This window comes from Mizuhopecten yessoensis, unplaced genomic scaffold (genome assembly GCF_002113885.1).
Source record: "Mizuhopecten yessoensis strain PY_sf001 unplaced genomic scaffold, ASM211388v2 scaffold8195, whole genome shotgun sequence".
NCBI classification, from domain to species: domain Eukaryota; kingdom Metazoa; phylum Mollusca; class Bivalvia; order Pectinida; family Pectinidae; genus Mizuhopecten; species Mizuhopecten yessoensis.
This window is the reverse complement of record NW_018407426.1, coordinates 46,942-60,414: the sequence shown is the minus strand read 5'-3', so window position 1 is coordinate 60,414 and position 13,473 is coordinate 46,942. Positions and strand designations below refer to the sequence as shown.

The 13,473-nt window shown below is 33.4% G+C and overlaps 1 protein-coding gene across 1 annotated transcript; it reads left to right on the top strand.

Moving 5' to 3' along the window:
* The first annotated feature begins 6,003 nt into the window (after positions 1-6,003).
* LOC110455328 lies at positions 6,004-13,473 on the top strand. Its single transcript, XM_021505408.1, has 4 exons — positions 6,004-6,148; positions 8,829-8,867; positions 10,480-10,601; positions 13,012-13,473. The coding sequence occupies exons 1-4, from the start codon at positions 6,062-6,064 to the stop codon at positions 13,121-13,123; spliced, it is 360 nt and encodes a 119-aa protein (XP_021361083.1). The 5' UTR covers positions 6,004-6,061; the 3' UTR covers positions 13,124-13,473.

Genomic DNA, 13,473 nt, shown 5'->3' with positions numbered 1-13,473 from the left:
GCTAGACCTCGCAATACATGAAACACTCTCTATTTTCTATTTCACAAATCAACGCCTGTTCAATTTTGCTCCCTAACTTTTTCACACTCTCATACCATAATTTCTTCCTTTTTTTACCCCATTTTTTTACACTTTCGTACAAACCCTCCTCTACATCAAGTTTACATCAAGGGTTGAAATAAGTTTATCTAACTCTAATAAGGGTGGGGGCGGAGGGGGAGAGGGTTGGGAGGGGGAGGACTGTACGGTATTTGGTCATCCTTATTAACTAATGAACTTGTTCATATCAATATAAACTGTACTAAAGTAGGGCTGACGTATTGCATTGTGCCTTAAATCGCATCACAAGGATTTACTGTTGTGGATATTTACATTTATCACCTCTTGTCGGCATAACAACAACGATTTATATCATGTTCAATACATTATTATTTTTTTGTATTTTTTGTATGATTTTTGCTCTTTCGTTTTAAATTAGAAATAAAAGCGTGATTTAAATTCAGAATCATTATCGTGAAGGATTTACAAGGTTACTTTTGAAGAAGTACTAGGAGAGTTGTTGAAATTAATAAAAATTAAGGGCTTTACGCAGATATAGTTAAGACCTATTTATATTTCCAACGTTTGGCCCCTAGCATCACCGATGAGTCAAGAGAGACGAAACATAAACATCTGGTTGATGCAGTGTAATCATTTTATAATAATAAATAATAAATATGCAACATTTGATATAGCGCCCTATCTAACTAACATAAGCCACTCTAAAGCGCTTTACAGTACATAGATATACAATGAATACCATTAAGTACATGTATATAGATTAATCAATACAATTTTGAGGAATTCGCAGGAGCTGCCTTATCAGGCGCTAACTACTAGTCCTATGCCACCTGGCTAATATCTCACTATGTGTGTGTGCCTGCGTGTGTGCTGGAGATGTAATGTGTTCTGTTATTGATTGTTTTTCTTTTACTAGATTTTAAAATTGCAAACAACAGCGTGTGTTTCTTACGTTCGTTTTCTACCACAGGTGTTAATTGTTTTAGCCCGTCAAGTGTTCGACATCTGGTTTACAAAATTTGCTTTGCCTATTTCTATGAAAAAAAGTTACAGTTATGCTTACAGCACTCGAACCAAATTTATTTTATAATACAACACATTTTTTAATTGAGCGATTTTAATTTAATTCTTTGTTTAAGTCAAACAAGTCAGCTGTAAAATTTAAGCATCCAGAATGGTACGTAATCGCAGTCAAAGAACGCAAATATTCCTACCATCATGTTATATAGGTCAGGATTTCAACAAATCAAACTGACGAAAAGGTGTTTATCAATCAGTTGATTAACAGATACATGTATTTTTAACTTACACACCTGCCTTTTAATAACCTCAGGTGTGCATGAAAGTAATCAGGTTTGACAAAGGCTTAAACAGCGATTGACGTCAGAACCTGTCCGTATCTATCGTTGTTGTTGTTGAAGAGGTCTATAATGACTTTTTTCGACATTTGTTGATTTTCATAAACTTCAGTTATACAATAGTCCATTTCTGGTAAATACTAAAACCGTTCTTCATTCACAAAGTCATTACACGTGTGACAGCATACACACTGAAATGATGTATGTTTAAGTATGTCTATATATATATCAAAGAGATGTCCATAACTATATAAATTACACGGAACAGGATTGCAGACGAAATGAATAACGCGCATTAGCGCGTTACGATTATTTGTCTGCAATCCTATTCCGTGTTATACACATGTAGGACCAATCCTCGATATCCAGGGGTAACGCTCACTTTCGCTCTTTACACCCCTGGAATGTGTCATAGCAAAATTGAAAGCTCGAAGATAGCTGTTTGATTGGTCACAGGTAAAAAAAACACCTGACCAATCGCTAGGCTGATACCTATGCTTTGAACATTACAAAGGAGCGACACTCGACTTCAAAGCCTGTTATTTTTTTACCGTAACACGACCGCGAGATTCTTTTGGTGTACATCAAAGGATCAAACTAGTCTTCTTGTTTCATCAACAAGGTGGTAAACACTTAGCCTTCAATTTTCTTACGACATATTCCAAGGATTCAGAGAGCGAACGTGAGCGAAACCCCTAGATATCGAGGATGATGTAGGACCATAACTCGGGTGTTTGCCATGCATAACAATATATTTTTTTCTGATGGAGTTCTGCAATCTATTTACATTTATTAGATGACCTATCAAGAATACATAAATATGCATACATGATTATCTTTTTGTGGTTTCCGTTAGCGTTGCAAGATTTGTGCAGTGATGTAGGTGTTTTTTTCAGCACAGAAATCGATTCACAGTTATAATATAAGGCCTGTAAATTTAAAACAAAAGATATGAATAATTGACATAGAATTACGATATCGGTGAGACTGGGTTTCACAGAAGTTAAGTCAATAAAAAATTTTTTCCAACTTCTCGAATATGCGAGCATTATGATCCATATTGTGAGTCTGTCTGTCTGTCTGTGTGTCTTAATGATTTTCATATTATATGATCATGAGTCTACATGTTTTTATCTAAGCGAGGTTCTGCCAAACTAAACAGAATAGTGTTTTTTTCACGAAACTGAAACAACTTCATGAATTTTTTTATCACATAAGCAAGAAAATGTAGGAATAATGTTAAATTTTGATTTAGAAATTATCTGTTCCCAGTCAAGCTTTTCAAATCACCTTTTTTACTAAATGCATGTAGTCAGCATCGCGACGTTAAAATATCATGACATCATAATAACTTGTTACATGAGGTTGTATTATCTGGTCTGTATTACAAAAATGTACACCAGATTCATATGATGAGAATAGCTCTGATGTAACAGTCTATAAATATTATATACAACGAAGATAACATAACAGATGATATATCCGAGATTTTTGGCAGTCATGTTGGTTAATTCGGAAATATTACACATTTTAACTACGGTTCCTCTAGAGTTTTTCCTATTTTTGCTAATGTTTTTTTTATCGTGACCATTAAATTCTCCTCTACAAGGGTCCCAAATAAAGACACAATACCAAATAACTGAGGTAATAATGAAAATAAAACACTTGTGATATCACAGATGATTTAACATATTACACTAGTTTAATGTGCGCGTGATTACGGATGTTGCGTCCGCGTAATAAACCGAATGATATCTGCAACGTTATTTAGTGAAAAAAATGTTTGAACTTTCATTGATTACATACATGTTCCATCAACTACTTCTAACAATCTGTGATGTAGCATTCAAGTGAGGTGACACAATAAATGATGCCGTTGGAAGCACGGTCCCACTACAAACAGAACACATTTCATCTCCAGCGCACACACATGCATACACACATGGGGAGCTATTAGCCAGGTTGCATATGATTAAGTAGTAAGCGCCTTAAAAGGTGCTACTGCGAATTCATTAAAATTGTATTGATTAATGTATATGATAATTGTATTTATTGTATATCTATGTACTGTAAAGCGCTTTATAGTGGCTTATGTAAGATAGATGGCCGCTATATCAAATGTTGTATATTATAAACTGTTTTGTAATGTAACTAATAAAAGCAGCTGTAATATAATTTGTTGTTATAATGTTATTAATATAAGCATTTGTATATATTTTTTTATAATTTGTTTACTTTTAAAGACATTTTTATTACATAAATACATAAACACCACATACACCCACATACATACAATTCCCATTTGCATGGTTTGTCTTTTGCATCGTCATATCTTTCATCAGCATCATCCTCATCGTGACTGAATATCATCATCAGCCGTGTCAATCATCAACAATAGTAATACACCATTATCATCTTAATACATCATCATTCATCATCATCATCATCATCATCATCATCATCATCATATCATCATCATCATCATCATCATCAACATCATCATTCTATCAATCTATCAATCATCATCATCATCAACAACATCATCAGTCTATCAATCCATCATCATCATCATCATTCTATCACTCCATCATCATCATCATCATCATCATCATCATCATCATCATCATCATCATCATCATTCTATCAATCTATCATCATCATCATCATCATCATCATCATCATCATCATCATTATCTTTCTATCAATCTATCATCATCATCATCATCATCATCATCAACAGATGAATCCTCAATAATCATCAATACATCAATCATCTTGTATCATCATTGCTACCATCAATGTATACATATACAAAAATAAGATTAACGACCGACTAAAAAACTAGCTGCTTTTACCCTTCATAGGGCTCTTCATAATAAGGGTCCCATAATAAACCATATTTAACTTTACATTATATGTTCTTATATATATAAAAATAGATATTGACAACCATACACAAATACTCATCCCACCATATATTCTGATAAACATACACCTCACACACACTTGTACACCTCACACACACATACATCATACTAACCTGCTTACAAAATGCAACCACACACACAGACATTCGCACAGAGAAAACAGACTTGTAGAGAGAGAGACAGACAGACAGAGAGACAGAGAGACAGAGAGAGAAGTCCCATAATAATGCACATACATGTAAATAGTTTTACTTTATTCAGAAGTACATATGTAATTTAAAGAACAAAAGAAAAATGGCAAAGTCAAGGCTTGGGATTCAGGAAAAAATACATATTTATAGGATGACAGGTTATAATTCCAGGATAGGTTTCCGTTTTCTCCAATCAATTTCAAACTTCCTTCTTATGTAACTGTTTTTACTATTGTTAACATAGTTCTGAATAAAGAAATGGTCTTTGATGACATTGATAAGTGCATTGAGACTCAAAGATTTGTTAAGACATCTAGTCTTATATATATAGTGTTTGATGAGAATTAAAATTCCATTATCAACAGTACTCGCTCGTGGTGATAATATTCCAAAAAGTAACGATTCTTTATTTATTAAAACAGGGATTAGAAGAATGTCACAACGAGTTTCAAGTCTCTGCAGTAGTCCCTGCACTTCTTGACATTCCCATAAACAATGAACTATAGTTTCTCTTTCCATATTACACAGATTACATAAGGGACTAGGATGTACATTTGTTTTGAAAAGAAAAGTGTTAGTTACTAGAATATGGTGTATAATTCTAACTTGAAACCACTGCAATTTTGAGTTTTGGTGACTGTAAATGGAATTTTAAGTATTTTCTGCCATTTATCAATATCAAACTCAAACTCTTCATTGCATTTGTAATATAATCTGTATAATATAATGCAACTAATATAAGCAGATGTAATATAATCTGTTTAATATAATGTAACTAATGTAAGCAGATGTGTTTCATTGTGTTTAATATAATATTATTAATGTAGGCAGAGGGGTTTCATTCTGTTTAATATAATGAAATTCATTTTAGTGGTGACGCTTAGGTCTATTTAATAAAAAGCAACAAATAAAAACAGATTAACTTTGATTTATTAAATGTTATGCTTTATATGTAAAATGAACGTTACGCTTAACTAATTCAATGTAACGTTACTGTTGTGAACGCTCCAATATATGCTATTTCTTAAAAGATAAAAGTGTCAGCTATGTAGTCAAATAGCCGTGATTACGAAATAAAATCCTAACCAACTGAATTATCAAAGCATCTGCCACAGAAGATTCATATACAGAACAAGACATTGAAAATAGATTTATAAAGAAGTGTTTCCTTTTTATTGAAAATGTTTTATATCAGGACCGGCTGTATGGAAGTAGCCGAACCAATGACCAGAACTGGTGTACTTCGGTACCTCCCGTAGATTGGTATAATGGAAATCACAGAAACTAAACGGGAGTCCATTTGATTCTGTCAAATCGGTAATTATTTCTCCACGGTAAGGAAATAGAGGCGACCACTTGCGCGTGGACGAGGTGTTAGAAAATTGTAATGACGTCATATTCTCACCAGCATCTCGTGTGTATAAAATGCAGTTATTGACCAGTATTGGCCATACTCATCAACAGCAATAGTGTCGTGTGGAAACAGAACCGATTCAGCAACAGCTCCGACTATACGCTGTCCAAAATGTTGGTACTCTCATCAACTATCGTCGCCATGATAATATTATCATTATCAGCATCAGTGTCATCTTATGCAACCGGATATAGAAAAGTAAGTTGGTTTTGGCTGATTAACTGACGTTCACATTAAGAAAATATATATATATTTTAATACATTGTTCTTTTTTATGTTTCTTAATTTCAAACGCAATTTAATGATGTTGTAAATAAGTTCAAAAATGAGTAAAATATATTGATAGTTTGATATTATGCTTTTTAACAGTAGTTTAGACCGATTTGGAATTCCAATTTTTTGGCCTATTTCATCACCAATGATTTTTAAAGGGACGACTCAGCTGCATTGTTGCATTGTAATTCAATTTGGGCATTCTGTACCTATTACCAAATAACTTGAAATTTACAATCACCTGTATGTCTGTTATGTCCACCTGTATGTGTGTTATGTCCACCTGTATGTGTGTTATGTCCATCTTGCAACATATAAAAGACAAAAATAGTAAAAGCCACGGTATATGCAAGCATGCCTGAAACGTCAGGGTTAATAAGCAATGGGGACTATAAAAAGTTTAATTATTACAATGTAAGATAAAAATAACATTAAAATGTATATATATCTTTTTAATATTTGAAATGTAATGAAAAATAGTTCACGATATTGATAACCACTTAAAATGATAAGCAAGGTGGTTATAGGTAGTCGATGCGGAAAGCCAACTGAAGTAACTATTTACAGCACATGCTTTAACCTAATTTTCTGTCCACGGCCCTCACGATTGTCTAAGTACATATACGTTTCCGTCAAGTCGGTACCTATTCTCCTCGAAACAGGTCATTTACGTTAGTTGAATACCATCTATAAATACATCGTAAACCGCTACAATGCTTATGCATCTTTGGTCGGACAAATACTGAAAAAAGCAGAACAAATCAAACAATACGGAAAATTAATCCATTAAAAAATTAGTATATACTAGCACGTGCATAATTGAGTTAGTAAGGATCAGAACATCTTCTTATAAACTTAAAGTAGAAACCGGTAGATACCAAGGTATTGAACAAAGGAACTAATGATGTAGAAGACGAATTTCATTTTGTTCTTAAATGTTCATTTTATTCCGATTTATACAATTCATTTATTAAACCTTTCTATATCAGACATACACTGAAAATAAGAAGGAAATAACTAATTTAGCCAAATATGTAAGAATCGCTAATAGAAGACGACAAAATTACTGAATTAAGTCAAATGTATCCAGTGTTTGTCAGTAATACTATAATATGTCCTTATCATCAGATATTATCCTATTATTAGTTACATTATTTTTAGCAGTTAGATATGTCTCTACACTTCTAGGAGAAGGTGCGGAAGTGGTGTGTATGTGTGTTGTTGTTTAGTTGTTTACTTTATGTTGCACTGTATATATACACAACTGACGAGCTGTAAAGCTTAAGGAAATGAATAAACTTGAACTTGAACTTGAACAAAATGTTATCTAATCGTTTCCATATATATCTATGCTAAATCGTAGAATAGATGTAATCAACATATGTTATATTCTCTACCATAAAACAGCATATTTATTGATTTCAACCTAAATCAAATTACTCAGTTCAATCGTGCCGATGAAGTAAAATTTCACACGTTTTTATGTTACTTATATAGTATATCAGTGTTCATACATACAGCAGCTGTTATTGCCTAAATGGTCGCTAAACTGTTAAATGATTACAATCGTTCTGTTTACCACAACACTGATAAATCAAAGGCTCGTCGGTGGTGTAGAGTTGTGACATAACCACCTGCTGGGCTGTAAACGAGTTGAACCATTGGATTCCCCCATTGATCTGATGGTCAACCACTGGTCATTGTTTGAGTGTTCTTGTTAGCCTATTAACCTATGAATGGCATGGGATTGTGTAAGTAATTGGACCCTAGCGATGTTCGATATCTCTTTATTGGAGCATATTAGTGCGTAGATGTAATGGACAATTTGCATTATACAGTTATGAATAGAGTATATCTAAAGATGTCTTCAGTAATAACATATATAGTTCACGATTGTGGCTAATATTTTGATATTTTTCACGAGTGCCCCGTGGCCATGGGCTGATGTCTTTGACGGATTTTCTCGAGGCCTGCGTATTGTTAAGCTTACCAGACTTTGACCATGTATACCATATGTAATTTTCCCAATGGTAATTTGCAATCAATGTTTTGATTTTTCAAACAGAAAAATGATATTACTCACTAGTAAAAAATATCTCTTTCATTGAATGAAGTATTTTCAATATTTCACTGGTAAAAATGTAATAAAGAGGCCTACCGTGGTAATTTGTACTTGTCCACTTAATATTGTTATCTAAGTAACGAAAATCTATGAACTGTTTTAAGTATTAGTACATGCACTTACTGCTTCAAAGTACACCTTCGTGTAAATTAATTTTTCACTTTTTTTTTCAAGGGAAAAGGTACCCATGGAAACTAAATCTGGTGAAACTTTTTGAGAAAGGGTTATTCATCCCTTTCATGCATCATAATATATACTAGTATATGTATTATTGCCTACAGTAGACTATAAAAGTTCAACTGTCAGATGTAAACGTTTTAATATCTTACCTGTTTTATAAAGGTGTAAATGTCGATAGCAAGACAAAAAAACACATTGAAGTATGATCATTTAGGCAATTATACCATGTTAATGTTGCTGCTTAAATCTTCACTTGATGGCTTAAAAATCATTCATTTGATATACGTATTCATTCTTTTCTAGATCGAACGTACCCGTGCTGCTCCCAGACGTTTTGAGGAGGTAAGTAATTGATATATGTGTTATTCCGTTTTTGCCAATTGCAGAGTTATCTTCTTTTGTGAGTCATTGGTTTGTGCAAGAAAATTACGTCGTTTTCTCAAACATTGATGACGTTACTCTCACAAACAAATGACGTAACAATAAATACCTGCTCACAAGAGAAGATAACTACAATACGCAAAGACGGAATGGGCATACACTGTTAATCTCGTGATTTTGATTGTACTGCAATGAACAGTTTCAGTGTGTGCAAGGCATTTTTTTCTGTAATCTTTACATTAATTTTGAAATAAGGTTAATCAGTTAGTAAATTAATCAAATAAAAACATTTTCAGTAAGGATGTAACCAAAGGACTAGGGGCGTTAAGGGTCAATTTCGGCCTCATCGGTTATTTTGAATAAATTGTTATCTGGAATAAATGAAGTATGAAAATATGAAATTTTAAATTCCAGTTTCTGTAGATTTAGTCTTTGTCAAATTTTCGAAACAGCCTACATGATAATCTTTAAACTTAGATTATTTCTGCTAGGTGTGCGGAGACGAATACATGTATTTATCACATATCTGTTGAATCTTGTTATAGTAATACAGGCAATTTTCAGACCATGAAATACAACGTTCTGTATTGCACACGTGCGATACGGAATGTTGTATTTACCTACTAGCCGAAACTACTTTTTTTATGGGAATCCCCTTGTCATGGCGAACTGAAAAGTTCCCGGTATTTGCAAAATATATCAAAGTTTATAAAATCTTTGTATCGATCTCTACCAAATACGGAAGATAGGGGATAAAAGCAAGACCACACACTTGTGGTTTTCTAACGAATCAGAAAGCACTCATTTATTGCGCGGACGCATATATACGTCCGCGCAATAAATGAGTGGGTTCTGATTCGTTAGAAAAACACAAGTGTGTGGTCTTGCATATGTATACTACTAGGCTTTATGTTGTGGTGCGGTCTTATCCCTCGGGAAAAGCCCCCCGACTCATAACAAAGAAAAGATTGAAATTCCCTGTTAATAGCCATATATACAGTTGCTGGTCATGGAAAGATGAACATAGTTATGTTACCAGAATTACCCCCTGGGTGTTGTTCAACCCTTAGAGCTAAGTACAACATGTACACGGTCGATATATCAATTTTTTTTTTACCATATATACCAATACTGGGAATCTAAAAACAAACACAATCACGCTGCCATGAATGGCTTTATTAGCTTTGAAGAATCCATGTTTTTTTTTACTGGGAATCAAATGGTATCTAAAGGGAAAGCGAAAATCCCTTTAACCCCAGTTAAAGGAAGAACCGGATGACTTTTGAATTGAGACCTTGGCTTTAGAATGCTTCCATATGGCTTTGTAAAGTTAATTTAGTTTGTTTTTGTGTTTAAGCCTTAGCGCTTATAATATGTAGTTTTTGTGTGTGTTAAAACCTTAATCCAGAATCCTACTTGATGAGGTTTGGCTATTGGACGTAGTTCGGTTTCTCGTAATACTATGACAAGCGCGAAGTTAGCTTAGTATTTTGGTTCTGGCGTCAGCATTGTGTAGTTTGCTTTATAATTCATGGCCTGGTGCGAGTAAATCGTAGTTTGTTTTTGCGTTTAGGGCTTGAACCTTGAACCTTACGAGGTGATGTGCTCAGCCAGTATGGCTTGTGGCTATGCTGTGTGTGAGTGGAGACAAGACCTTCTCGTTCCGGATGAAACATGTGCCTACCTTTTGAGCACGTAAGTGTTAGCTAAAACAGATGCTGAGGTGATATATTTATATAAAACTTAACATATATAACATTGATGTTTAAACCCCCTTTTTAAGTATTCCTCTTTTAAAACATGAATGTTAATTAATAATTTAATCAATTTGGCAAAATGTTTTATTTCATATTTGGTATTCATGGTACTGCAATAATCTTTACACGTATTAAGCGCCTTGCATTCACACCGCCATGCATACAAACAAATCACATTCTACTCCTTATTGATGCATTTAAAGAGTAACCACGTGTATACAGCACTCTCTTAACGAAATAATCTCCGAAATGAAACTATATAATATATTTCGTACTAAAATTGTTTCAACTCTTATACAATTCAAAACCCTTTACACTCTGATTCGGTTCAATCCAGAAAGAAACATAGAGTAAAATTTAATTATCTTTCTTCAAATGTGAAAAATCACATTTGATTAACAGTTTTTATTTATATAATCAATTTAACGAATGCCACACAACGAGAAAATTGTCGCTCTTTTACTAATATAAACATGCTGCAAACATGATGTTTTTTCGTTGCATTAAGGCCGCAAATATTTTGGTTTCATTTGGTTGTAAGTTGTATAAATTGAAGCTTTTTATGTCTGTTTTAACAACTTTGGATGGGAGATACCCTTAACCACAGTAGGAATGCAGGCTGTATGTAAAAACATATGATAAAAAATGATTTAGAAAGAAATAGATAAGGTTACCAGCCGCAAAATTAATTCAGTCTAAATTTTGTAGCTATAAATTTGTTTAATAAATCTTGATGAAAACATATTTCAAATGTTTATTTTCGTGATATGACAATTCTAATTGTCACAATGAATATTTTGTTCAATGAAGAGGCAAATATTTGTTTTGTACATGTATATAGCTTGTATCTTTACAAATAAAAACACCATCGAACATTTAAATAGTGTTTTTATCAAATACTTCTGTTTTATATATGCTTTTACATTAAGGTTTTCACATTTACCCAGACCATTTATTCAATTCATCTATTACTTTCTTTAATTGATCAAAACAACACGAATACGTTTGTTTCTTTTTAATATTAGAATTGAATTGAAATGAAGAAAATGCAAATGACATTTCTATACAGAAACACGCTTTGCGATTGGTTTTTTCTTTCCTATGAAATGTTGAGGCTTTTCTTAAATACAGACCAAACACGCAAGAAAGCTAACAGTTTTGTTCGAACTAATTTAGCCCTCCGATACTCGATTAGTTTAATAATGAAAAAAAGCAATACATGGATGCTCTCTTAAATTACATAAACAACTTAACTAAATACTATTTAAAATAATCATGCGTAATAGGATATTCATTAAAAAGCTATTTAAAAACCTAAGCGTTAACAAACCGTAAATCGAGTTCAAAATCTTTATAAAAAAAACACTCCTTTTTCTTCCATTTGAAAAGCAACTTGCAAAGAATTTAAAATATCAACATCTGCATTCTCGATACTCCAGGGGTTGCGCCCATTGACGCACTCTTACAAGCCATAGCTAAATTGAACGCACTTGACTAAGGTCCCAGGTAAAAACAACACCGACTAATCACTAGGCTGATACCTGTCCTTTGAAGATTACAGAGAAGCGACACCCGACTTCAAAGCCAGTCAATTTTTACCGTTACGCGACCGCGAGATACATCAAAGGATCAAACTAGTCTTCTTGTCTAATCAGCAAGGTGGCGCAAACTGAGCCTTCAATTTTGCTATGACATATTTCAGGGGTGCAGAGAGCGAAAGTGAATGTCACCCATGGAGTATAGAGGATACAACATACGATATTTTGTATGGGCAGTTTTTACATATTTAATTATAAAACGATACACGAAGTAATTATTCTACTCTCTGAATGTTTATGTTATGCTACAACCAATGCTTTCATTCTAAAATTTATTTCTCTTAATATATATATACATCATTGTCCATATGATATCTACTATTTACCTTTTTCACTCATACTTGTATGGATGTGGTACCTATTGGAGAGGGCTAATATATAGGCTTGCCTGTTGTCCAATCCATTTGATTTCTAAGCAATAAAATTTGTTGAAATAGAAATGGGCAGTTTGTAATCGAAAACACCCTGATCACCGCTAAATTTGGACATACTATATATGCGGTCTAAAAATAGCACCACCCGTCACTCATCACGTAATTGTATATGTAGGTAATATTTTATTAAAATTTTCATTAAATTATCACAAAAGTTACCCTAAGGTTGCAAAACTCATCTTTGAAGAAAATCTTTACTTTTATTGAAAACCACAAAACAACAGCTTTAGTATTATATTCCCAAATGTCTTTTGCTTTGTCCTGATCATTTGTCAGGCTAGTTTCATTAAATATGTTCTGTATTTTTGTGTACCAGGTGTCACTGCCCTAATAGACAGGAGTGCCCGACTAACAACCATTCACCCTCCTCAGCACCGACAACAGGTTTCAACGTATTTGAGTTACACTGTCCACCGCGATCAAGCTGAGAATCACGTGACTGGAAGAACAAATCGGATTGCATCATCTGGCGACTTCAAATCATCACCTATACGGGAGGATATCTCAACTACAGAATGCTACGGTTTGGTAACAATGTATTGAAAAGCTCATCATTGTCCAAACATGTTTGAATGTTAAAAGCACGTTTGATATCTTCGAAGAATGAGAAATAAACAATTTATGATGTGTTTAACGCTCTCCAATAACATCCCCTCGAAATGCTTCTCAGTGGTATTTATGTATTTCCTAAAGCATAAAGACACTGTCTAAATGCATTTCCTTTTTTTCATGCATTGCTTCTGTTGTATCCTTGTGATAAATAAATTAATTTTGTAAA

What these genes read in the sequence shown, in the direction of transcription:
- LOC110455328 (XM_021505408.1), top strand. Translation starts at nt 6,062, where the DNA reads ATGTTGGTACTCTCATCAACTATCGTCGCCATGATAATATTATCATTA. An exon ending in CTCCCAGACGTTTTGAGGAG is followed by an intron (nt 8,868 to 10,479) that starts GTAAGTAATTGA and finishes TTTTGCGTTTAG; the next exon opens with GGCTTGAACCTTGAACCTTA. An exon ending in TGTGCCTACCTTTTGAGCAC is followed by an intron (nt 10,602 to 13,011) that starts GTAAGTGTTAGC and finishes TTTGTGTACCAG; the next exon opens with GTGTCACTGCCCTAATAGAC.